This window comes from Mirounga angustirostris, unplaced genomic scaffold, assembly GCF_029215605.1.
Source record: "Mirounga angustirostris isolate CCGP_5_RB_7025 unplaced genomic scaffold, mMirAng1.0.hap1 SCAF_5, whole genome shotgun sequence".
NCBI classification, from domain to species: Eukaryota; Metazoa; Chordata; class Mammalia; order Carnivora; family Phocidae; genus Mirounga; species Mirounga angustirostris.
The window spans coordinates 7,145,076-7,170,286 of NW_026991713.1; the positions used below are offsets into that span (position 1 = coordinate 7,145,076).

The following is a 25,211-nucleotide window of genomic DNA, read 5'->3' on the forward strand; positions in this document are numbered from 1 at the left end:
TTTTTAAGAAATCGGCAGTGCGGGGGCGCCTGGGTGGCTCAGTCGTTAAGCGTCTGCCTTCAGCTCGGGTCATGGTCCCAGGGTCCTGGAATCGAACCCCGCATCGGGCTCCCTGCTCCGCGGGAAGCCTGCTTCTCCCTCTCCCACTCCCGCTGCTTGTGTTCCCTCTCTCGCTGTCAAATAAATAAAATCTTAAAAAAAAAAAAAGAAATCGGCAGTGCGGAGTTGGTGCATCCCCTGCTCGCCTCTCCAGTCCACCAGCTTCTAAACCTGGTTCGTCGGGGGCCTCCCTATCCGTTCATTAGGACGGAGTTCAGACCAGTTTTGTGCAGGGTCTGTACAGCCAAGCCCGAGGAGTAGGGTGGGCTGCCCAGTTACCAGCACCCAGGTGTGGGTGGGGGGGCAGGGGGCTCTGGAGGCGGACAGGGAGCCAGAGGCGTAGTGGGCTGAGCTGGGAACAGAAAGCAGGCACAGTTGTGGAGAGCAGACCTTAAAAGAACTGCACACGTAGTAATCAAATACAAGCTCTGGGGAGGGCCCACGGAAAGAAACACAGGAACCCACTTTAGCCAGGGACCAGTTGGGCTCGGCTAGCAAGGTACAGAAGGATTTGACCTGCTCAGCTTCCTTGCCTGGAAATTGCACCTCTCTCCACCTTCATGTGAGGTGAGGCAGCAGGTAAAGTGCCTCTCAGAGCACTTGGATCACATGGGTACCACACACATGGCCTTTCTCTGCACTTCCAGCCCCGTGGATGGCCTGACTGGTATCTTCTGGGTACAACTGAGGCAGCCAGCTGGTGCTCCTTACATGTTACCAGAACAAATCCCATCCCCTGTCCCTGAGGAGGCCATCCATTCCTTATTGAAGCAATCCACTATCCCAGGGGCAGAGTTAATCAGCTCCAGGGAGCCAAGATAAGTTGAGACAGAAATGTTTTTGGAGAGCCCACAGAGACATGTGAGTGTATCATTTTATTTCCTGACTCCATTTCAACAATGGAGTAAATGGCTACATTTGTCATCCATTTCCCCGACAATTCTGACTTTCTCTTCTCCAAGTCTTAGTTCTCTCTTTCTGGGCCTTCAAGTTATGAGGGTCAGTCTCTGATGTGGGATAGGGATACAGCCACCCCTCCGAGGCAACTGGCAGCAAAACATGAGAGGAAAACGCAGAAAGGAGGAGCCAACCATGGGAGAACCACACTTCCAGAGCCCAAAGGTGCTCTTAGGAATAGTGGGCTGGATTCCAAATCTGGGACCCAAACACCAGGGTAGGTATTCAACAGGGAACTGTTTCAGGCACAGGGAAAGGAGAGCCAGGGAGGTAGCCAGTGGGGATGGGGAGGAAGCACCAGACTGAATGCCCAGACTGAAGTGTCTCTGGAGCACCACAACCACCCACAGAGGGCCTCTAGCCACTGCCCACAACCCCAGGCTTTCTTAGGGACAGGTCAGTCAGCCAGCACCCCCCCACTGGGCTGAGGGAAGCACCTGTATCAACTGGGTTTGGGCAACTTTCTCCAAAGCTCTTGGGGAAGGACTGGCTCCTTCCTGAGTGTGGTGATGTGGCTCTGAAGACAGACAAATGGGGGTCAGATCCTGATGCTATTACTGTGTGATCCTGGGCACATCATTTAACCTCTCTGGTGTAAGTTACATCTATGTTAACAGCCCTAGCCTCTGTGAGGATTAGACATAGTACAAGTAATGTGCGTGGCCCTTGGTAGGAACTTAAATAGAATAAGTCAGTATCATTACTATGCACTATTATTCTCACTGATGCAAATGCTTTAAAGGACAGAGCTGTAGACAGTGTCACCCCGCTGAAGCATGATGCCACAGCCTCCCATAGCCTGGGTGACCTTGCCCAGTCCAAGGCTCCCAGATGAAAGAAAGGATACAGCATGTCCAGGGGTGGCTGGGCGGAGGAGGTGCTCAGGTTCGAAAGGCCCTCTAAGGAGGCCTGCAGGGTCTGGGCTGTGCTGTAATCAGCCAGGAGGCCCATGCTCTGGACCTGAGGGAAGAAGGCAGGGAAGATAGGCCTTCTCAGCAGCCACTCCATACAGGCCCTCTCAACCCTCCACCCTCTGTACTCCTGACCTCCCACGGCTGCTGTGGCCAGAGCACCCATCCTCCGCAGAGAAGATGGCATGGACAGTCTAGGCTTACAGCAGCTACCCAGCATCCCCTTCCCACCCACCTGCAGGAAGAAGCCACGCAGAGCCTGGAGTGTGGTGTTCGACAGGGTAGAGAGGTCAGCCAAAGCTGCACCTTGCAGAACATGACCCACTTCCTCATGAGAGAGGACACTGCTGCTCTGGAACCGCACAAACTAGGCCAGGGAGAGAAGCCCCAAACACACAGTGATTTGGCATCTCCTTCATTCACAGATATTTCCGGTGTCCCTGCTGTGTTTGACACCAGGCTGGGGGCACAGATCTGAAGCCCAGAGAACCCTGCCTTCAGGAGCTCAGAGTTGGTGGGCAGAGGTGGGGCTGTGTCACAGAAGAGTGGGGTAAATGAGGCAGACTGTGAAACCCTGAGAGAGTTAGCCCTGCTGACCCCTTCAGTATCCTTCCCCTCACTGCTTGGCCCTGCACCTCACACTCATGGCCAAAAAGGACTATGTGTGGTTATCCAAACATACCACCATGTACTCTACTCATTTACCTGCTATTTTCACTTCACTACCTGGAATACTTTTCCTCCTCTTTGCCTATTAATCCTTCAAACCTCACCTAAAATGTTTCCTTCCTGCTGAATGTTTTCATTTCATTAAAGAAATAGAGGCATTAATTGAGTGCTTATTGCATCCTTATTCACCTCTCCCCTCTGGCTCTGGCAGAAGCAATTACAGTCAATCTTTGAACAACACGAGAGTGAACTGCACAGGTCCACTTATACACAGATTTTTTCGATAAATATAGTACAGTACTGTAAAAGTATTTTCTCTTTATGATTTTTTTAATAACATTTTCTTTTTCTAGCTTACTTTATTGTAAGAATACAGTATCTAGTACACATAACATACAAAATGTGTTAACTGACTTTATGTTATCAGTAAGGCTTTCAGTCAACAGTGGGCTATTAGTAGTTAGGTTTTGGGGGAGTCAAAAGTTAATATGCAGATTTTCAACTGTGAGAGGGTCAGCACAGTTGACCCTAACCCCCAAGTTATTCAGTGGTCAACTGTACTCTTCTCTGTGTTCCCACAACAACCACTGATTTATTCATTGATTCACTTCACTTTCATTCACAGGCTCACTGCTTTGTTGTTTATTCAATGGGCACTTACTGTGCGCCAAGCACTTAGCATATCTTCTACTATGCCACTAATAACATCATGTTTTAACTATTAGTTTCCTTGTCTATCTCCTTCTTTAGACTGAGGGACCCTTAGAAGGCAGAGCATTTGGCTCAGTGACATCTTTGGTCCCTAGCATAGGATCTGGATGTAGCAGACAAGCCCTGGCCAACGTTTCACGTGCTAATGAATTAGAAAGAGTATCTGGGTCTTTGCAGGGTGAGAAGATGTGGGCGTTTAGAGGAATTCTCTGAGTAGGCCTCTTATAAGGTGAAGGCCCACCCAGCCCCTCTACTTTCTACCCCTCTACCTGGCCTCTTCAGGACCACCCAGCTCATGACATTCTTCACACCACAGGACCATCCATTTTGCACTTACCAGGGTCATGAGCCTCAAGATCTCAGGTCTGAGGAAGGAACTGTCTCCAGCATCCAGGAGGGTAAACAGCAAAAACCGATTCCAGGGCTGGGAGACCACATGGAATGCTAAAGGAAACACCAGTCACCCTGGGTTGTTACTGCTGCTTTTCCAGAGGCCTTGGAGCATTGCTGAAGAGGATTTTCTCTTATTGGCTCAAAAAGGGGTTGCTCAGCTAGAGGCAGGGCATTGGACAAACTGACCACTGGAAGTTTCTTTCCTCCCTGGGCTTCTATCCACCTATGCTGCCTGGCTCAGGGAGACTATATCCCACTATTGTGGGAAGCAGGCAACAGGAAGGGCTCTGCCACTTCGGAGCTTTGTGACCTTGGTTGGGCAGGTTACTTGACCTCTTTGGACTGCAGGGTCCTCATCCATATAATGGACATCACAATGCCTTTGCATGTTATGAAAATAATTAAACAAAATGAGTATGAATCAAAAAACAGAGGTTGGGAGTCTGGGACAGTAAGGTGGCAGGGGCTGGCCACCCATATGGGAACATCAGAGAATGGGCAAGGTTTCTACCGATGTCTGGGCTCCGGGCATGCAGGTAGTCAAGCAAGGCTTCCAGGCAGCCAACACAGGCATAGGACAACAGAGGGTCCTTCTGCAAACAAATAAACAAACAAACAAAACCCCTTCATGTCAGGTTTTGCTACCAATGAGTGTTATTGCCAACCAAGAAAAAAAAATTTGGTTTTCAGAATAATTTGTATTTCCGAATTTCAGATTTGGGATTGTAACCCTGTAGATAATTAAGAAATGTTTGTTGCTTGGGGTGCCTGGGTGGCTCAGTAGTTAAGTGTCTGCCTTCGGCTCAGGTCATGATCCCAGGGTCCTGCAATCCAGCCCCGCACTGTGCTCCCTGCTCAGCTGAAATCCTGCTCCTCCCTCCCCCACTCCCCCTGCTTGTGTTCCCTCTCTCACTGTCTTTCTCTCTGTCAAATAAATAAAAAATCTTAAAAAAAAAATGTTTGTTGCTTTCATCTCTAACCCACACATAGAGCATAGTGCTTATACTGATGATTTACCAACACTCTACCTACATTCAAGAGACTGTTTCAGAAAAGGAGGGGTGCCTGGGTGGCTCAGATGGTTAAGCGTCTGCCTTCAGCTCAGGTCTTCAGCAGAGTCTGCTTCTCCCTTTCCCTCTGAGCACGCCCCCTCCCGCCCCGCTCCTGCTCTCTCAAATAAATAAAATCTTTTTTAAAAAACAATAGACTGTTTCGGGAGAGGAGTTAAGCCCTGGGCTCCACTAAGAGATTCACAGATTATAGACTCTGTAAGAACCTCACAGTTTATCTAAGCCAATAGGTTTCAACCTTTTTTTAAAGCAGAACCTTATATCAAACAAAATTTTATGCTCTAATAAGCATACCAAAAGATCTCATTATCATCAGTCATTAGGGAAATGCAAATGAAAACCACCATGAGATACCACTACAACACCCACCAATAGCTAAAATTAAAAAGACTGACAATATCATGTTGGCCAGAATGTGGAGCAACTGGAACTCTCATATACTTCTGATGGGAAAGTAAAATGGTGCGATCATTTTGGAAAAGTTTGACGGTTTCTTATAAACATATACTTCCCTATAAACATATACTTCATAGTGGTAGGCAGAATTTTAAGACTATCTCATGACTTTGCTCCCAGATGTTACTCCTGTGATTATGCTACAATATATGGCACAAGGGAGATTATTTGGGCCCAATCTAGTCACACCAGCCATTGAAAAGCAGTTTTGTCTGGCTGGTGGCAGAAGAACCAGAGAGCCTGAGGGTGTGAGGACTCAGCACGCATCGTGGTTTGAAGATAGAGGGGCCGGCTAAGGAAGAATGTGAGCAACCTTAAAGAGCTAGAAGAGGGCCCTGAGGAAGAGGTGGATTTTTTTCCCCAGATCCTCCATATAAGCGCCCAGCCTGGCCAACACCTTGATTTCAGCCTTGTGAGACCCTGAGTGAAGAACTTGGTCAAACCTTACCCAGACTTCTGATACAGAGAACTGTGGGATAATACAGTATGGTGCCAAGCCATTACATTTGTGGTAACTTGTTACACACATTAGAAAGTGAGTATGTCAGGGCGCCTGTGTGGCTCAGTCGTTAAGCGTCTGCCTTCAGCTCAGGTCATGATCCCAGGGTCCTGGGATCAAGCCCTACATCGGGCTCCCTGCTCTGTGGGAAGCTTGCTTCTCCCTCTCCCACTCCCCCTGCTTGTGTTCCCTCTCTTGCTGTGTCTCTCTCTGTCAAATAAATAAATAAAATCTTTAAAAAAAAAAAAAAAGAAAGCGAATATGTTGTTTGACCCAGCAATTCCACTCCTAGATATGTACCCACGAGAAATGAAATTGTATGTCCACGCAAAGACTTGTACTTTAGTATTAAGAACAATTTTATGCACAATAGCCAAAAACCTGGAAGTCCCAAATCAACAGGTAAATGGGTAAACAGTTGTGGTACAGCCATATAATGGACGACTACTCACCAATAAAAAGAAATGAAGTACTGACACACATGACAATATGAATCTCAAAAGCATTAAGCTAACTGACAGAATTTAGACACACAAGACCACATTTTGTATGATTTCATTTATATGAATTCTAGAAATGGTAAAACTATAGTGAGAGAAAGCTGATCAGTGTTTACTGAGGGACAGGGATGGGGAGAAGAGACTGACTACAGAGGGGCACAAGGGAACTTTCTGGGGTGATGGAAATGTTTTGTTTTTTTTTTAAAGATTTTATTTAGGGCGCCTGGGTGGCTCAGTTGGTTAAGCGACTGCCTTCGGCTCAGGTCATGATCCTGGAGTCCCGGGATCGAGTCCCGCATCGGGCTCCCTGCTCGGCAGGGAGTCTGCTTTGCCCTCCGACCCTATCCCCTCTCATGTGTTCTCTCTCATTCTCTCTCTCTCAAATAAATAAATAAAATCTTTAAAAAAAAAAAAAAAAAAAGATTTTATTTATTTATTTGACAGAGAGAGACACAGCGAGAGAGGGAACACAAGCAGGGGGAGTGGGGGAGGGAGAAGCAGCCTTCCCACTGAGCAGGGAGCCTGATGCAGGGCTCGATCCCAGGATGCTGGGATCATGACCTGAGCGGAAGGCAGACGCTTAACGACTGAGCCACCCAGGCGCCCTGGAAATGTTCTATATCATGACTGTGATAGTGTTTACAAAACTATTTGTCAAAACTCATTTAATTGTACACTTAAAATTAGTGAATTTTATGGCATGTAATTATATCTCAAAATAACTGATTTTTTAAAAGGTAAAAACTAACAACAACAAAAAAGGCTAAGCTGTCTTCACACTGTTCTTCAGAAGGCAGCAATGTGGTGGTTAAGAATATGGGATAGGGGGGCGCCTGGGTGGCTCAGTCGTTAAGTGTCTGCCTTCGGCTCAGGTCATGATCCCAGGGTCCTGGGATCCAGCCCTGCATCGGGCTCCCTGCTCCTCGGGAAGCCTGCTTCTCCCTCTCCCCCTTCTTGTGTTCCTACTCTTGCTATCTCTGTCAAATAAATAAAATCTTAAAAAAAAAAAAAAAGAAGAAAAGAAAAGAATATGGGACAGGGGCACCTGGGTGGCTCAGTTGGTTAAGTGTCTGACTTCAGCTCAGGTCCTGAGCTCAGGTTCCTGGGACTGAGAGACCCAAGTCATGGGGCTTCCTGCTCAGCAGGGAGTCTACTTGTCCTTCCTCTGCCACTTGCCCTGCTCATGCTCTCTCTCAAATAAAATCTTGGGGTAAAAAAGGGGGCACCTGGGTGGCTCAGGTCATGATTCCAGGGTCCTGGGATAGAGCCCTGCGTCGCACTGCATTGGGCTCCCTGCTCAGCAGGGAGTCTGCTTCTCCCTTTCCCTCTGCCCCTACCCCCCACTCATGCTCTTTCTAGCTCTCTCTCTTAAATAAATAAAATCTTTTATTTTTATTATTTTTATTTTTTAAAAAGATTTTATTTATTTGTCAGAGAGAGAGAGAGACAGCGAGATCAAGCAGGGGCAGGGGAAAAGCAGACTCCCTGCTGAGCAGGGAGCCCAATGTGATGCAATGCAGGGCTCGATCCCAGGACCCTGGGATCATCACCAGAGCCGAAGGCAGCGCTTAACCAACTGAGCCATCCAGGTGTCCCAAATAAAATCTTTTTTAAAAATAAAAATTAAAAAAAAAAAAGAATATGGGACAGACTTGGGCTTGCATCCTTGCTTAGTCACTTACCATCTATGTGACCCTGGCCAAGGTCACTTACCCTTGCTGACTGGGGATAAAAAAAATTACTGGGTTGCTGAGAGGGTTGGATGAGAATGGATATACAGTGTTCAGCTAGTGCTTGGCACCAAGTAAACACTCAATAAAGGGTGAGAGCAGCTTCATGAAATGCACAACAGAGGTAACAGCCCCCTCTTTAACAACCCCTGGGTTTTCTCCACAGAGCCCCTAAGGCCTCCAAGGCACAGAGCTTGAAGTGTTTGAGCTAATCCACTTATCTATTTTATAGCTGAGAAAATGAGGCCCAGAGAAAAAAATACTTGACCTGAAGACACCTGTGCATATCAGTAGATGGCAGGTCTAGAACAAAACACTAGGCTTTGTGCCCTTTCTCCTCCAATCTAAAATTAACTCTTGGGGCGCCTGGGTGGCTCAGTCAGCTAAGTGTCTGCCTTCAGCTCAGGTCATGATCCCAGAGGCCTAGGATCGAGTCCCTTGTCAGGCTCCCTCCTTGGTGGGGAGCCTGCTTCTCCCTCTGCCACTCCCCTGGCTCATGCTATCTCTCCCTCTCCCTCTCAAATAAATAAAATCTTTTTAAAAAATTAAATTATATTAGCTCTTAACCAGTGGGAACTTCCAGCCTCTTCCCAGGTAAGCAAGATCAGTTATGGGCCAGCATGCTTTCGCTTCCCCACCTGGTCAAGCGCTGTGACCCCAGGGCCACTCTCTGACCCCCTGTCCATATTACCTAATACACCCAGTGAGGACTGGCTGAACGGTGTATGAAGAGCCAGGGCCGCTGGGCATTAGGAAAGCCAGGTACGACCACTCAGGTAATAACGGCTCCTATTCACAGGATGCACTTCTTGGGACACTGAAAGAACATGGATTTTGTAGCCAAAAAGACTTAGGTTTGAATTCTGACCTAAAAGTGTGTGACCTCAGGGAAGTTACTTAATATCTCTGGGACTCTGTTTCCTTGTCTATAAAACTGAGATGAGGGGCACCTGGGTGCCTCAGTTGGTTAGCGTCCGACTCCTGATCTGAGCTCAGGTCTTGATCTCAGGGTTGTGAGTTTGAGCCCTGCATTGGGCTCCACGCTGGGCATGAAGTCTACTTAAAAAAAAAACCAAAACAAAAAAAACCCAGAGATGATAATGTCTACCTTATAGAGGAATTGTGATGAATAAATAACATATGTCAAGTGCTTACCCAGAGCAGGCACTCAGTAAATGTTCTCTCTCCACCTCCTATTCTCCTAGAACCTTAACCTGACATGAACCTCTGCTCTAGTAGGAATGACCCTTGAGATCAAAACCTCACATCTTGTAAAACTAATGAGCTCACTGATTTCCAAACTGATAACAACATTCCACGCCCACCCCAATCACAAAGCCAAGTCTGAGCACAAGGATAACTCTCTTCCCTGCTCACACCCACACTTACCCTACCCAAGTCTCCAAAGAGGTGTAGCAACTGGCCTGGAATCCAGCAGCCGTCTTTGCTGGGGACACCTGGTTTCTGCTTGGAGACCCCCAGCCACAAGACTACTCTTCTCCATTCACCCCAAGGCAGCCTGCTCTACTGTTAGACAGTCCTGGACATGAGAAAAGGCCCCCTTCCTGTCTTCCTGCAGCTCCACCTGCTGGCCAAGGTCTCCATCTCCAAAGAAACCCAGAACAAACCTACTGTATTTCTACTCCGGAGACATTCAGAGACTTACAGTCCTGTGGTTCCTCTAAGAACTAAGCAGAAGGGAAGTTTGCCCTGGCTCTGCCCTACTCCAGTGACACGCAAATCACACCAGTGACCACAACCCTTCTTTGGACCCTACCACTGCTACTAACCTGCCCTCTTTCCCCCATGTAACCCAGCATGGTGAACCCTGGACACTGTCTCCATCCTCACCGCAACCAACACTTCTCTGTTGTGCTCCATTCCTGGGGGAATGGAAGCTGTTCTCATAGGCCCAAACACCTAATGCTGAAAGACTCCTTTTATTTTGCAGATAGAGAAATGGAGAATCAGTAAGAACTGATTTGCTAAACCCCTTCAGAGTTAGGAGCTGGGCAGGGGCTACTATGCAGATCTCTGTGATTCTGGCCAGTGCAACTTCCACTGCACTGCACTGGTCCACCTTGGGTCAGACACCTGCAGATTCTGCACATGCTGCCCAGCACTCCATCAGTGGTGCCGATGCCGCATGGCTGCTCTGGCCCAGAGATGTCAAGGAGGACCAGCACTCAGTGCCCTAGCTTATGCAGTACTGTCATTCTTCCCCCCTTGATACTGCTTTTTAAAATAACAGCTTTAATGAGATATAATTCATAAACCATAAAATTCATCCTTTTAAAAGTGTAGATCAGCAGTTTTTAGTATATTGAGTCCTGCAGTCATATAATTCCAGGATATTTTCATCATCCCAAAGAGAACCTCATTACTCATTAGCAGTTGTTCCCCATTGCCTGTCCCCCAACCCCAGTCCTAGGCAACGACTAATCTACTTTCCATCTCCACAGATTTTCCTATCCTGGACATTTCATCTAAAGGAAATCATATCATATGTGGCTTTTTATGTCTGGCTTCTTTCACTGAGCATGTTTTCAAGGTTCATCTATGTTGTAGCATGTGACTACTTCATTACTTTTTATGGCCAGATAGTATTCAATTGTATGTATATACAATTTATTTATCCACTCATCAGCTGGTGAACATTGGGGTTCTTTGTACTTTGGAACTATTATGAATAGTACTGCTATGAACATCTGTATACAAGCTTTTGTGTAGATAAACACTTTCAATTTTCTTGAGCATAATACCTGGGAGCAGAATTGTTGGGTCATATGGTAATCCCACATTTAGCTTTTTGAAGTACTTCCAGGCTGTTTTCCAAAGTAGCTGTATCACTTTTCATTCCCATCAACAACCTGTTCCACTTACTCTACATTCTCACCAACATTTGATATTATCTCTCTTTTTTTGTTTTAGCTATCCCAGTGGGTGTGAAATGGGCCTGTCATTTACTTGGGTCACTGCAACAATCTCTTGCTCAACAGTCCCCTTGCCTTCAGGCTTTCTCTTCCCACCCTCTTCCCTAATGGGGTTGCCAGTGATCTTTCAAAAACTCAGTCTGATAGAAACCCTTCATGGCTCCCCCAACACTTCTTGGCCTGGTACGTAAGGTACTCACTGATATGGCCCCTACCCAGTTCCTCAGTGTCATCTTCTAATTCTCGCTGCCCCCCCCCACACCCCACTGCACACTTCTATATTACATGCTTTTGCTCATGCTGTCTTCCCTGCCTGCAATGCCCTTCCCTCTACCTCTGCCTAGACACTGTTCAAGGCTGAATTCAATGTCACCTCTGTGAGGCCTCCTCTGACCCCCGCAAGCAGCAGAAGTTTTTGCCTAAAAGAAATTCACAGCTTTATGGAAGAAGACAGAAATGCAGACCACTGACCATATAATATGATAAATGCAATCCTTATTACAGGGCTGAATAAACCATTCCGGGAGCTCAGGAGAGACACAGACCTCCTCTATTCTTGGACTGCTATGGAATAATGTTTGCTGGATGTATGAATGACTGAACAAATAAAGAACTATTTTTAAACAGCAAACCTATGGAAGGGTCTGAAGGAGGTTTAGCTCCAGCCCTGGGGAGAGGACAGAGAAACAAAATGACTCTTCCATATACTCCCTTGGGTCAAGGGCAGTGACAGAAAGGTCACTATGGCTGAAAACAGAAGGCCAGGGAATTTCTCAGGAGTGTGTCAGTGGTAGAAAGGAGGAGGGGGCTACTTGGTCCTGTTCATCAGGCAGCGGCACGGACAGTGACTGTGAGGCTGAGCAACTCCCCACACAGACCCAGTAGCCTCTCATGAGGAATTCATGAGTTACTCCAAGTGGTTCCCCTTCCCAGGGACTGTTGAGGAGAGTCAAAAACTTCCAGAGAGATAAATAGTATATTATTCTACTTATATGAGGTACCTAGAAGAGTTAAATAGTCAAATAGAGACAGAAAGTAGAACAGCGGTTGTCAAGGGGTGGGAAGAGGGGGCAATGGGAGTTACTGTTTGATGTAGACAGAGTTTTAGGTTGACGAAATGAAAAAGTTTTGGAGAAAGAAGGTGGTAGTGTTTGTACAACAGTGTAAATGTACTTACTACCACAGAACTGTAACTTAAAAATGATTAAAATGGTTAATTTTGTTATGTAATATTTTACCATGATTAAAAAAGAAAAAAACTGCCAGAGGCACAGAAGAGTGTCACAGGCCTGGTGACACCCAGGCTCCTGGGCAGGACAGTTGAACGGTAATGGTGCTACAGGAAGTCACTAACCCCTTAGTGTTTAGGCTACTGGTTTGAGGAAAGTTTTTCATCACTCAAGGCCTGGTTCAAATGCAACCTCTCCTGCAAGGACTTTCTTGATTCAAATAATAGATCATTTTGGCATTAATTGTAATTATTAGTATTTCCTACAATCTGAGTACTTAAATGGCTAGAACCATATCATATTAATTTCTTGGTCCTCATTCACTCATTCAACAAACATTGGATGCCAATTCGGTGCCCGGCTTTATGCTGGATATTGAGTATAAGAGAATAATTTTTCTCTTATGTTCTGAATGTTACAATAAGAACTTTGGCCCTTTCAAAAACATTGGAGAGAAAGCATTTGCCCTTGCTCCCACATTTAACTGGCTCCTCCTCACCAAAGGAGAGATTTATCTAACAGGTAAAATACTAGCCTACCATTTTCTATGCCATCAGGACAGGATCAAGGTATTAAAGGTCATGCTCCCACGAACTTAAACTCTTAAGATGGCAACCAGGTGGCAAAGTGTCCATAATGTAAACATAATTTCCCTGCCTATAGGCTCCTGGTCTGGCCTGGGGGAAAAGAGGGTGGTTTAAAAGTTCTCTTTGGAAAAAAAATAAAAAATAAAAAATGAATGAATGAATGAATGAATTAAAATAAAATAAGCTCTTTTTGGATAGATATAAAGCAAGTATACGAAAATGTTAATGGTAGAATCTAGGTGGTGGGTATATGCTGTTTTAGTTAGACTTGGCCTCTCACTAAAATTCTTTCACCTTTGCTGTATATGAAAAACTCCAGACCAAAAAAAAGCCCAGTATGACCTGAAGTCCCAGCTACATTCTCCTACAGCGTTTACCGGAAATAAAGCTGATGTTTTGGTTCTCATCTGATTCCTGATTTTTTTGAACCCACAAGGGGAACAAGACACAAAGATTAGTCATACACAATTCCTACCTTTAAGGAGCTCATAGACTGGGGAAGACTGATATGAAAATGGGGACTTACACCAGAGAGAGCTAAGTGTAGAGAGCCTTGTGCATGGATGTGCTGGCGGAACAAGCTCAGCAACCACAGTGCCAGCAAAGGGCCACTCCTGGGGCATCCTCTATCTCCTTACATTTCCAACTTTCCCCATACTGTGCACAGGCCCAGTGGGGATCAATCCTTGAATATAATCTCCCACAATCAACAGCCATATCATGTATGTGCAGTAATCATCTGGACACCAAATAGAGTCTACTCAAATCAAGGCCCCCATCCCACCCCCAGGAAGTCTCTGCAAGTCCTCTCACTCATTTGCTGGCTCCCCCCACCTCCCTCCTCTTGTCCCATGAATGACTTGCCATCAGATCAGACCGAATCTGTCTCCCTTGGACAAGCTCCAAAGGGCAAGAAAAGAGAGTACAAGTCTAACTAAAGCAGCATAAACATCTAGGGCTTCAGTCACCCTATGGTGACCAGCTCATATCTGAAAGTAATATACAATAAGCTTCTTAAAAGAAGAAAGTCCTGGGGAATCAAGGGTGTCCCAGAGACCAGGGACAGGGAATGAGTCCATACCAGAGAGAAAAATGGTGCTGCCATCAAGATAAATGCCAGTTCTGTTACCCCCCCTGCCCTTGGGGAGGTAGGACAAGTCATGTGGTCTTTCCAGCCCAGCTCAAGCACCTCCTCCAGGAAACCTTCTCTGACAGCAACTCTTCACTAACCCTACACCAGCCTATTAGTTACACCCAGTACTCCCACAGTGCAGTGTATCCCTTTAGCCTCAAACTCACCACACTGTGTTATCACCTCTTGTCTATATGGCAGCCCCCCACCAAATGCTCACTCCTCAAAGGCAGGCGCCTGACATATCTCCATGCCCCCACCACTCTTCATAGTATTTGATGGCTGGATAAACAATGATCTCCAAAAGTCCTCTAAGCTGTGAATCATAAAACCCTCTGAGGCAGACATCTATTGTTTTGGCTTACACGAAATTCACTCCTTTTTCTGTGAACAGTTTTCTTTTGCGGAACATCCCTCTTTCGTGTTCAGTCTACATGAGTTACAGAGAGCTGACTATATGCCCCAGCCTCCAGGAGAGGGCGCTGGCCCAAGCCAGGTCAACTAGAGCATCCTATGGCCCAGCCACAGTGACTGGCAGGTTACCCAAGCCAGGCTAATGAGACTCAGTTCCGGGGACTGCTGGGACAGAGAAAGTCTCTTGCTGCTGGAAAGGTGCTGCTGTTGGTCATCCTACCATCCCATGAGAACAAAGCTGAGAGAAATACAGAACCAAGACATGGAGACAGAGTTCTGATGACATTGTCAGCCTCTGGGATCCACCTGGGCCTGAAGCCAGTGCTGACCTCTAGCCTTCTCAGTTATGAGCCATTTTGAGTTTCATTTCTGTCACTATAATAAAAGTCCCAATTAATCCAACCTCCAATCCTGGAGGAAATACCAGGTTCTTAACAGGCAGCCACCCTTTCCTACTGTTGTTCTGGGAGAAGCAGACTCCACTGACAGGATCCCACTCAGCAAGGGCCTTACCTGCACCAAAAGGTTCTGCAGTCCAATGACCAGGGACAACACCTGTGATGTTCTCAGTGGAGCTAGGACAGTGTTCTCAGGGGCCGGTGGTGGCTGGGTCCCTGAGGGCACCAGGACCACAAGGGCAGAGGAAAAGCTTTGTTGCAGGGCTGTCCGCAGGAAGCATAAGATGGCAGCTAAAAGCAAGAAAACCTTTATACTTGGGGCGCCTGGGTGGCTCAGTCGTTAAGCGTCTGCCTTCGGCTCGGGTCGTGATCCCAGGGTCCTGGGATCGAGCCCCGCATCGGGCTCCCTGCTTAGCAGGAAGTCTGCTTCTCCCTCTCCCACTCCCCCTGCTTGTGATCCCTCTCTCGCTGTGTCTCTCTCTGTCAAATAAATAAATAAAATCTTTAAAAAAAAAAAAAAAGAAGAAAGAAAACCTTTATACTCAGTTCCTGCCTCCTTCCCCACCTCCCACCTAGCTCTGTCATAGGGGGAAGACAGTGGAGATAATAATGGGGTGACCATAGGCTGATCTGGGGGGAGTGGTCCCATCTCACAGTCTAAGAGAAAAGCTCTTCTTTTCCTGCTAGAGGCCCTTGGGGCCATACCTGAGAGAAGCGCAGCCTTTTTCTTTGGAAAGCTGAGGACCTTCAATACTTGGTCCAGTTCCACGGACAGTGTCTGGTGAACCTAGTAGAGCAGAGGTAAGGGGACAAGCTCCCACATTCTGGCAGCTTGAGCAGAAAACAACCTGTCCCAGTATCTCCTATGTACCTGCACATACCCATTGCATCCAGGGGGACAGAGGAGACAGTCTTGGAAGCCCACCAGTCCTGGATTCAGGAAAGTGAGGCAAATTAACCTGTACATAGAAAACCCTTCTTCTCCCAAATTTCCCCCATCGTCAATGAACTCTTCCACCAGGGAGCCTCCCTGGCCTCATCTGTGATTCAGGCTCCACCTCAGCCCACCATCCAACTAACACAGATCTAGAGGCAGACAGCCCAGAATCAAAACCCTGGCTCTGCCACTAGCCAGCCGTGTGGCCAAGGGGAAATCACTGCCCCTCTCCCAGCCTGCCTTATTTTCTTCATGTATGAAATGGGAATAATGCCACCTGCTTTCACTCCCTCCAGAACTATTGTGAAGAACAGCTGAGGATCAGCATGGGGAACATGCTCTTTAAAGTCAAAGCAATGCCCAAACTGAGGGGTTAGTTGGGAGCGGTGAGTTCGGAGCGGAGTCGGCTCTGCTCCCCTCACCCGGAACACATGCTGCTTTAAGGCAGGAGCTACTTCTCTGCTTGGATCTCTCAGGCTGACACAACGCAGCTCCTCAAAAATGCTTGTTGGCTAGCGGAACCAGCAGGTTCTAGGCAGAAGAACCAGTCTGTACCAAGGTACTGAGATAACATACTAATGTAAGATGTTAATAGAGGAAACTGTGCGGGAGTTACTTGGGAACGCTCTGTGTTATCAGCTCATTTTTTCAGTACACCTAAAACTGTCTTAAAAATAAAAGCTACTGGGACACCTGGGTGCTTAGTCAAGTGGCTTCCTTCGGCTCAGGTCATGATCCCAGGGTTCTGAGATCGAGTCCCACACTGGACTCCTTGCTCAGTGGGGAGTCTGCTTCTCCCTCTGCTTGCTGCTCCCTCTGCTTGTGCGCTCTCGCCCTCTCTCTCTCTCTCTCTCTGACAAATAAATAAAATGTTAAAAAAATAAAATAGGGGTACGCAGGTGGCTCAGATGGTTGAGCGCCTGCCTTCAGCTCAGGTTGTGAGCTGATCTCCAGGTCCTGAGATTGAGCCCCACGTCAGGCTCCCAGCTCAGCAGGGAGTCTGCTTCTCCCTCTCCTTCTGCCTCTCCCCCTGCTGGTGCTCTCTCTCTCTCCCTCAAATGAATAAATAAAACCTTTTAAAATTTAACTAATTAATTAATTAAAATAAAGGCTATTAGGGATGCCTGGATGACTCAGGTCATGATCCCAGGGTCCTGGGATTGAGCCCCATGTCGGGCTCCTTGCTGGGTGGGGAGCCTGCTTCTCCCTCTGCTTCTGCCGCTCCCCCTGCTTGTGCTTGCTCGTCCCTCTCTCTCTTTCTCTCTCCCTCCCTGTCAAATAAATAAATAAAATCTTAAAAAAAAATAAAAAATCAATCAATCAGTCAAACCATCAACAGTATGGAGATGTGAAAGAGCACAGCTGATCTGGAGAAGAGCTAACAGTTGGTCAGAGGACAGAGAAGGAGGGTAGAATGGCAGAAAGGAAGGCTGCAGAAAGGCCAGGTCAGCAGGGTCTCCGCGGCCATGTGGAGAGTGCAGACAGACTGGCTGCAGGGACAGGAGATATGGAGCAAGGGAAAGGCCAGGGACCAGGAAACTTAATAGGCCACTTTAGTGGTGAGGACGAACCATCAGGCCTACGCTAAGGCAGTGGGGAAGACTTAGAGTGGAGGTGGTTAGTAGGTAATTGGCTGGGTGTGAGCTGAAAACCAGGGCAAGCCAGGCACACGGTACAAGTTCCCACCCAGGCAGGTGACTGCAGGGGTACAGGTGGGCCCAACAACCTCACACAGAAAAGCAGAAAAGGTTCGTGTCCCAAATCGATGCTATGGACAACAACCAGAGGACTTTACTATAGTATAGATTTGCCACAGCTTGATGCCACCTCAGAGGCCAAACGTTTTTTGTTGTTGTTTTTTGGTTTTTTGGAGGCCAAACTTTAAAAATGACCTCACTTCTATACAAATGGCACTTGAATGGCACAGGGCTGGGCACAGGGCAAAGACACCTCAAAGGCTAGATCGTTTCTATCCACAAGGAGCAGACAGGCTTAGGAAGGAGACTGAATGTGGAGCAGCCCACAGAGGAGCTCACGCAGGGCACTATGATGACAAGGTCCCATACAAGGGAGTGGGGAGGGACTGAGAGGAAAGAGGTGCTCTGTGGATATGTTCACTGTTCCCCTGTTCCCTGCATCACCTTCCCCAAGAATCACAATGACAGCTCACGCATGTCTGAATTTCACGGCTTACCACCCAGCACTATAAGGTCATAGGCTGGCTTCTGCCTTCCTGTGCAATCTGACAGTTCACTCCCTACATTCTAGTCACACAGTACCTCACCAGTCTCCAAATGTGTACACCATGTCCTAAATTTGTGCAGTTTCATGTCTTTGTTCAAATTGTTCTCTTTACCTGGAATGCCTTTCCCTACTATCTTTGCCTGGTACAACCTTACTTACATTTCGAGGCTTTGCTTAAAGACTACAATACAAGTTTCCCAAGTGTGGGGTACATGGGGTACATATTTATTTCTTATTCCTCTGTGCCTAGAACACAGCCTGGCATGTAGGTTATCCATGTATGATAAATTAATATAAACCAACCTGACAACAACCCTGGATGTTTTCTTCCCCATTCTGTAGGCAAGGACACTGAAGCTCAGAGAATAAATACCTTGCCAAGGTTACTCAACTAATAAGCCACAGAGCTAGAACCAGAACTCAAGAACTTTGTCACTCCTCTGTGTGCCACCCCATGCCCCTAAGCCACAGGGGCTAGTGACTCACCTGCAGACTGCCATTGTGCTGCTTAGCAGAGAAGGAAGCTGTGAGCAGCCAGGCCGAGCAAAGGAGTGTGGTGCTGGGAGAGCCCATCTCAGTCCAGGTGAGTGCCAGAGTCTTCTCCAGAAGCTCAATCAGGGCCGTGCTGCTAAGGAGCACTGCAGCAGCTGGAGATGGTGTGGAGGGGCAAGGGCCATGAGTTCCACAGGAGCCCCTGCTCGGTGCCGCATCGTGGTTAGCACCTGACGGGGGCTTCATGCACACATGGTGAATGAACAAAAGGATCAGCTTTAGGCTCTAAGGGTTCCAGCTTCATTCTAGAACCACAGGTATCAGAACCAGAAAGGACCGTCTGGCCCATCAACATTCTCCCCATATATATTTTCATAAGAGGAAAAAACTAAGGGCAGCAATGGCCACAGACACTGCCCAGCACCCTTCCTATTCCTTGTCTCAGCCGGGGCCCCAGCACCTCTTTTCTGACTGCTTGGTGTAGTCTGATGAAGGCTCCAATACAGGAAGTTGAAGGAGGGCTGCAGGATGTCCACGTCAGCAGGGCTGCATTTCCCACACAGCTTGCTCACTGCAGGAGAGTGCCCAGACACCCCATCATGTAGCACTCCATGGATTTCATGCACACCAGCCCTCATAATTCTCACAGATAATGGCCTTCAACTGGCTAATTTTGGATGTCAGTCTACCAGTCTTGGGGACCAAGCACAAACTAAGTGTCCCTGGTAATACAGCCAAGGAAGAGAAACACAGTAACAAGGAAGAGAAACCTGAAGGCAAGCAGCCCACAGCTTAGAACAGACTGCACTGCTTAGAACAGACTACACAAGTTTATGTGATCTAAAGGCATCCTGTAACAGCATTCATACCAGCAAAGACTCCAGGTTGGAGAGTCTGCAGAGATCATCTAGGCCAACCTGCCACCCCTAGCAGGAAAAGATCCAGCCTCTGAAATCTTCCAGCAATGGGGCACTCACCACCTTCCCAGGGGACTCCATCACCATCAGTGTGCAGTTCCCTGAATTTGCCATATTCTCTCTCACATCACCCTCATCTGGCTAACTCCTTAACTCCTATTCAGCAATCAAGATTCAGCTCAAAGTTCACCTCCTCCATGAAGCCCTCTGTAACCTCTTAAGGCAAGATTTGATGCCTCTTCATGCTCCCCCAGCCCTCATCAGAGTAGTTACTACTCTGTAGAGCAGACACCTATAGAACATATCCCTTTTCTCCTAGGATCCGGCACTCTTTGCTCCCCTGACCCACATCGCCTCAATATGAAACCTTCCTAAGTCTCCATTCACTGTTTTGGCGGCCACATCACACTTGAGTTCTAAGTGACCAGACAAGCAGCCCCCTCCTCACCCCTGTCCTCTACTCGCAATGTTCTCAAATAAAAGGGTTATATATAAATGTATATTATATTTCACATGTATGTTTCGGGTCACTATTATCCCCTTCAGAGGCCCTTTTGACAGCAGTTTGATTTTGTCACAGGCATTCTTCCCTCCCAGTTGAGTATTACCCTTGACAGACAGTCTGGGAGGACCAGCACCAGGCCATGCCTGAAGGCCCTTTTTAAGCCTGACACCTATCTCATGAGGAGGCCTGGGCTCCAGCCAGGTAAAGAACCATCCTCACCTGTGGCCAGAGCCCCCGACACTCCACAGGTACTGAAGACACACCATTTTTCCTATTGATTTCAGTATTTCCTCAATAAATCTTCCTAAGGATGCTGCCTATCAAGTGGCAACTGCATTAATCAGCAACGAAAGGTCCTAATGAGGTTTGGGTATGGGTGGAAGAGGCCTAGAGAACTGTGAAGTGGATTATCAGACCCTGAGTCAGTTGTGGAGTGAGGTGGAACAAGAACTGAGCTTGTGCCAGGAAAAGGGAGTCTGCACAGAGAGTTGCATTGGAGGTCTACTGTGCGCCAAGCACTGTGAGCCTTTGGCACTAGTTACCCCTTACCTCAACCCGAAATCAGCTAAGTACTACTGTCTTACCTGTGAGGAACCTAAAGCTAAGTGACTGCCCAAGGTTGCATAACTAGTGACTGAGAACAAACCCAGGCATTCCTGACTCCAGAGCTGTGCCTATCACACACAGTGTCCTGTTTTTGTTTTTGTTTCATTTCCCAAACACTCTCACAGTACAACTAGAGAAAGATCTCAAAGCCATTGCTGTCCCATAGCAAGAAGCTCACAGGAACAGTGACCCACTAGCTTCTTCCAAAGGGCTGAATGATGGAATAAAGGAGCACGACCAGCCCTGGGCCCTCAGGCACTGTCCCAAGCCCAAGCACCTTGGTGAAGAAGCTTCATGGCCATACTGTCCAGTTCTTGCTCTGACGTGTTCTTCAGCTGCATTAAAGAAAGGAGGCTCAGGAGCAATGGCAGGTTCCCCGAGGCTGTGAGGAACAAGGAGGGCTGGTCAGGAGACCTAATACTCACATCACCCCAAGGTCAGACAGACACCCTACCCCACTGTAAATGTTTGTTGGGATTCACTCCTACTTCCTGCCTTCTTCCTTGGGAACAGGAGCAACTGACATATTGAGTGCCAACTCTGGGCTGGGTACCAGAAATTTAATATTTCACTTAATCCCCCTTGTGAAATAGGGATTATTTCCATTTTGCAGTTAAGAAAACAGGCTCAGAGAGGCTGAGTGACTTCTCCAAGCTCCCACAGCCAGTTAGTGGCAGGGCCAGGACTTGAACCTAAATCTGAGTTCAATGCCCACTTTTTTCAACTATGTTTCCACGAAATCTCATGGCTCTTATACGTTATTATCAGTTAGATATGACTTATCCTTCCCAGAAAAAGAAGGACTCAGCTCCTCCAGACACCCTTAAATCTACCTCCAAACTTCCATCCTCAGTCAGGACTGGATCAAGTGAACCATAGCTCTCCTCCCACTTCCCCTTAATTGCTTGGAAATTTTAAAATTTAACTTTTTAAAAATAGGAAAAGATAAGCCAAATGCCAACCTTTTCAGTGTCTTTAAACTGTACCAAACATCAAACTTCTTTGACTCCAGGGAGTCCCATTCCAGATTTGGAAACTATCCTTCTGGATCTCACTGGCAGCTTCTAACACATTTCAGATCCACCCCCTTCCCAGCCCCTGCGGGCTGCTGCTGCCTTCCTGGCCTCCCCTATTATTTCCCGCTTTCTTCTCCCCAACTGGAGGCTACCATTCTTGTGACAAACAGCTCTGAGCACACGCCATGCAGGGTGGGGACATGCATGCATAGCCTGAACACACCCGCCTATGCTAAACACACAGAAATATTAAACATAAACACATGCACTCCACATGCGCACACACACATATATCAAATATGTTGAGTGCTCATTCTCTGATGAGAGCAAGGAGGTAAAGTTTGGCCTGATGTCACACTGGCCTGATTTTTATTTTGCAGAGAAAACTCTGATTCTTTCTCCTGGAGCAGACCTCATCAGGGCAGAGATGCCCACTCCTGAGTTTCAGGTAAAAACATGCCCCGACAGCTCCAGACTGACCTCCTGAAGGAGAGGCCCCATGTTCCACCAATAGATGCTGTAGGATCAGCAGGAAGTGGCCTCGGATGAGACCACCCACTTCGACATCCTCATTCTTCCTCAAAAAGGTCCTTAGGACAATTAGTACTTTCCGGGCTGTGTCCACTGGGCTGGAATAGATGAGATCCTGAGCAGGAGAAAAGGAAGCCAGAGCTCAGAGGACATCATGGTTGGGGACAGGTAGACAGTGAAAAAGAGAGGGACTGGGGAAGGACCCAGGATGATGGTGTCATAAAACCTGGGGAAGGGAGTGCTCCCTTACTTGGCACCTATTATGTACTAGTCTGTTGAACAGGTCCATCCTAAATAGGAAGAAACAGAGACTCAGAGAGATTATGTGGTATGCCAAAGGTCACCCATGCCAGTAAGTGGCACAGCTAAGATGTGAATCTCCTACCTCCAAGCCCAAAGCTCTTTCTACTTTCCAGGATGCCTCTCTCTGACAAATATAAGTTTTAGGGTCAAGAAGAGGTTATTTCAGGACAGGGGACCTGAATGTGCCTTAAGGGAGGAAAATAGAGGGGGATGGAGATGTCACAGGGCAGGAAGAGGATGGGTTAGGACAGATTCGGGGCACAGGAAGGGAAGCAAGGACCAGGTCAGGCCCCTTCTCTTCCATAGCATCTGGCTATTTCTGCCCCAAGGTGTAAAGGCCTTGGGTTCAGAAGGTAGGAAAGGACACTGCTTTTTATTTGCTTTCAGATTAATTTTAATGAGTATATGTTAAAGGCAAAGGCAGTCAGAAGCCACACCAGACACTATCCTACTGATAGCTCCTGGCACCTACCGGCTCAAACAAGCCAATTCCTTTGGACAGGCTAACATGCTTGGTGCTACGAATCCAAGGTCACTCACAGACTCCCTCTCCAGGGAGGACAGCTGACACAGAAAGAGACATGGCTACAGGGCACCCAGCCAGACAACTCCAGATGTGATCACTGGGTGACACGGGGGCATCTGGGCTTGGCTCTTCACAAACGTCCACGGCGACCAGAGAAACAACTATAAATCAATAGCAGTTGCTCAATTAGGGACTAATAATGTCAGGTACTGTGATGTGTTCCAACTGTAGCTGTATGTTTGTTGATATATTATCTGTATCTTCATAACTCTTCTAGGTAGGGGTTACCCTAATTTCTCAAATGAGGAAACAGGCAGATTAAGACAGCAGTGGCACTGTAAATTCTACTATACTAGGAGTTAATGAAAAACAAGGATGAGGTTTGTCTTTGTCACCTTAGAGGGACTCAGAAAACATCTCTGGAAGGAGACGATCACAGAATAGGAGGATTAGAGAGACTCTGTTCATGTACATCAACCCTTTTACTTTACAGGGTATGAGGCTAAGCCCAGAGTGGCTATGATTTGCCCAAAGTCACAGGACCCAAAGCCAAAACAATTTCCTGATCCTGCTCCTTCACCAGCACTTGGCTGCCTAACCAGAGAGCTGGTCCTTCAGAACCCTGAGTTAAATTTTAACAGTCCAAAAGGAAGAGGGCTACTCAGCCTTTGGTGACTATGGTGAATGCCAGGGTGGGGTGGGGTTGGGGGGAAGGGGTACACCCCACTGCGTGGGTCAGTGGGGAAGGCTCTGGATGGAACATGGCCCACTCTGAAGTCTCTCCTGCCCAGAGCTGTCCAGAATTTTATGCGGTTGGATCAAGTAGGGTGATGTGGCTAAGGAGGGAACAAACAGAGCTTCTGGGACATCACTGTTTTTCACATTTAAACAACCTACATGAAAGACCACCCATTGATAAGAGTGGCAATTAAAAGCTTTGTTTTCAGCTGTTAATTACCCATACCAAAAACAGAAATTGGTACCAACACCTATTTTTAGACTCTTTTCCCCTCCTGTGGCTAGAAGCTGGGGAGAAATGTCAAGAATTACATATATAAACAGACAGCAAAGTTGTTCCTTGCTATTCTTTTTCACCACCGATGTTTCCAGGATCTAATTTAGTGAAAAGCTCATTAACTTTTAGGCTCCAATCATAGTCATGACCCTTATTAGTTATATGACCTTGAGCAATTCAATAAGCTGCTCTGAGATTACCATTCTCTCTCTGATTCAGAGTCCGTCAACGATCAGTGAATGATAGCCTACTGTGTACAGGACAGCAAGAGTGTCCCTACATATTCTTTCCACATGTTATTCCCATATATTTATCTACATGTTATCTCCACTTTATACACAAGGAAAATGAAGCTCAGAAAAGTCTTCACTTGGGGCGCCTGGGTGTCTCAGTCGTTAAGCGTCTGCCCTCGGCTCAGGTCATGGTCCCAGGGTCCTGGGATCGAGCCCTGCATTGGGCTCCCTGCTCAGCGGGAAGCCTGCTCTCCCTCTCCCACTCTCCCCTGCTTGTGTTCCCTCTCTCGCTGTGTCTCTGTCAAATAAATAAACAAAATCTTAAAAAAAAAAAAAAAAAAGTCTTCATCTTCCTAGGTCTCTATGTAGCTTCCAGCCCTCAGGATAGAGCCTTCCTGTTGAACTCTAGGCCAGCAAAACACAAGGCTCCTTCCTCTCTGCCCAGGAAGGAAGGGTCGTGAGGGTGGTTCACATTCAAGGACAGAAACTGTGTCACCACAACAAAGGGTGGGGTACCTGCTCCAGCTTGCCGGAGACAGGGTCTCTCTAAGGATGTGCTCTCTTGAGATTCATGTTTCTCTTGTTTCCTTTAAGTACTTACACTCCTTGAAGCTAGTGGCCTAGGACAGTCTTCATCTAGGGAGGGATCTCCACCCTAGAAAGACCCAGACTAAGAAAGAAAACTTGGGGGAGGAAGATAATGAGCTCTATTTTAGACAGAAATGTCAAATAGATGGTTAGCTATATGGGTCTGGAGCTCAGGAGAAAGGTCACAGATGGAGACAGAGTTGAGTCGTCAGCATACAGTAGGAGGCAACCAAATCCATGAGAATTATTGACATGGCCCAGAAAGAAGACACTGAGTAAAAAGAGAACCTAGGACAAAACTTTGAGGAACATCAAGTTTCAAGCACTAGCCAGAAAGAAAACTATAAAAGAGACTGGGAGAAGTGCCAAAAGAGGTAAGAGAAAAATCAAGAGAGCTGGTATTGCCAAAACCAAGAATGTGTCAGTAAAAAGTGGACAATCATCAAATAATAACAGGTCATGTAAGATGAGAACCAAAAAGTCCACTGCAATTAGTCACAAGAACATTGCTGTTGATCCTGGTAAGAATGGTTTCAAGTAGCAATGGAGGCAAAAGCCCATGGGTGGAGCAATAAGTAAGAGATGACAATTTTGAGACTTCTAGGAGTTT

The 25,211-nt window shown here is 47.1% G+C and overlaps 1 protein-coding gene across 1 annotated transcript in view; it reads right to left on the bottom strand.

Moving 5' to 3' along the window:
• Positions 1 to 699: 699 nt before the first annotated feature.
• The window catches only part of MEI1 (meiotic double-stranded break formation protein 1), a 75,178-nt gene continuing 50,666 nt past the window's right edge, over positions 700 to 25,211 (bottom strand). Inside the window, exons 21-31 of the mRNA XM_045866804.2 lie at positions 21,886 to 22,051; positions 20,667 to 20,771; positions 18,822 to 18,932; positions 18,356 to 18,516; positions 15,394 to 15,475; positions 14,804 to 14,979; positions 4,252 to 4,333; positions 3,685 to 3,791; positions 2,203 to 2,334; positions 1,904 to 2,016; positions 700 to 1,145 (exon numbers count right to left, since the gene is read on the bottom strand). Of these exons, the coding sequence (XP_045722760.1) occupies positions 1,100 to 1,145; positions 1,904 to 2,016; positions 2,203 to 2,334; positions 3,685 to 3,791; positions 4,252 to 4,333; positions 14,804 to 14,979; positions 15,394 to 15,475; positions 18,356 to 18,516; positions 18,822 to 18,932; positions 20,667 to 20,771; positions 21,886 to 22,051 (1,281 nt within the window). The 3' untranslated portion in view covers positions 700 to 1,099. The remainder of the gene's footprint in view (positions 1,146 to 1,903; positions 2,017 to 2,202; positions 2,335 to 3,684; positions 3,792 to 4,251; positions 4,334 to 14,803; positions 14,980 to 15,393; positions 15,476 to 18,355; positions 18,517 to 18,821; positions 18,933 to 20,666; positions 20,772 to 21,885; positions 22,052 to 25,211) is intronic.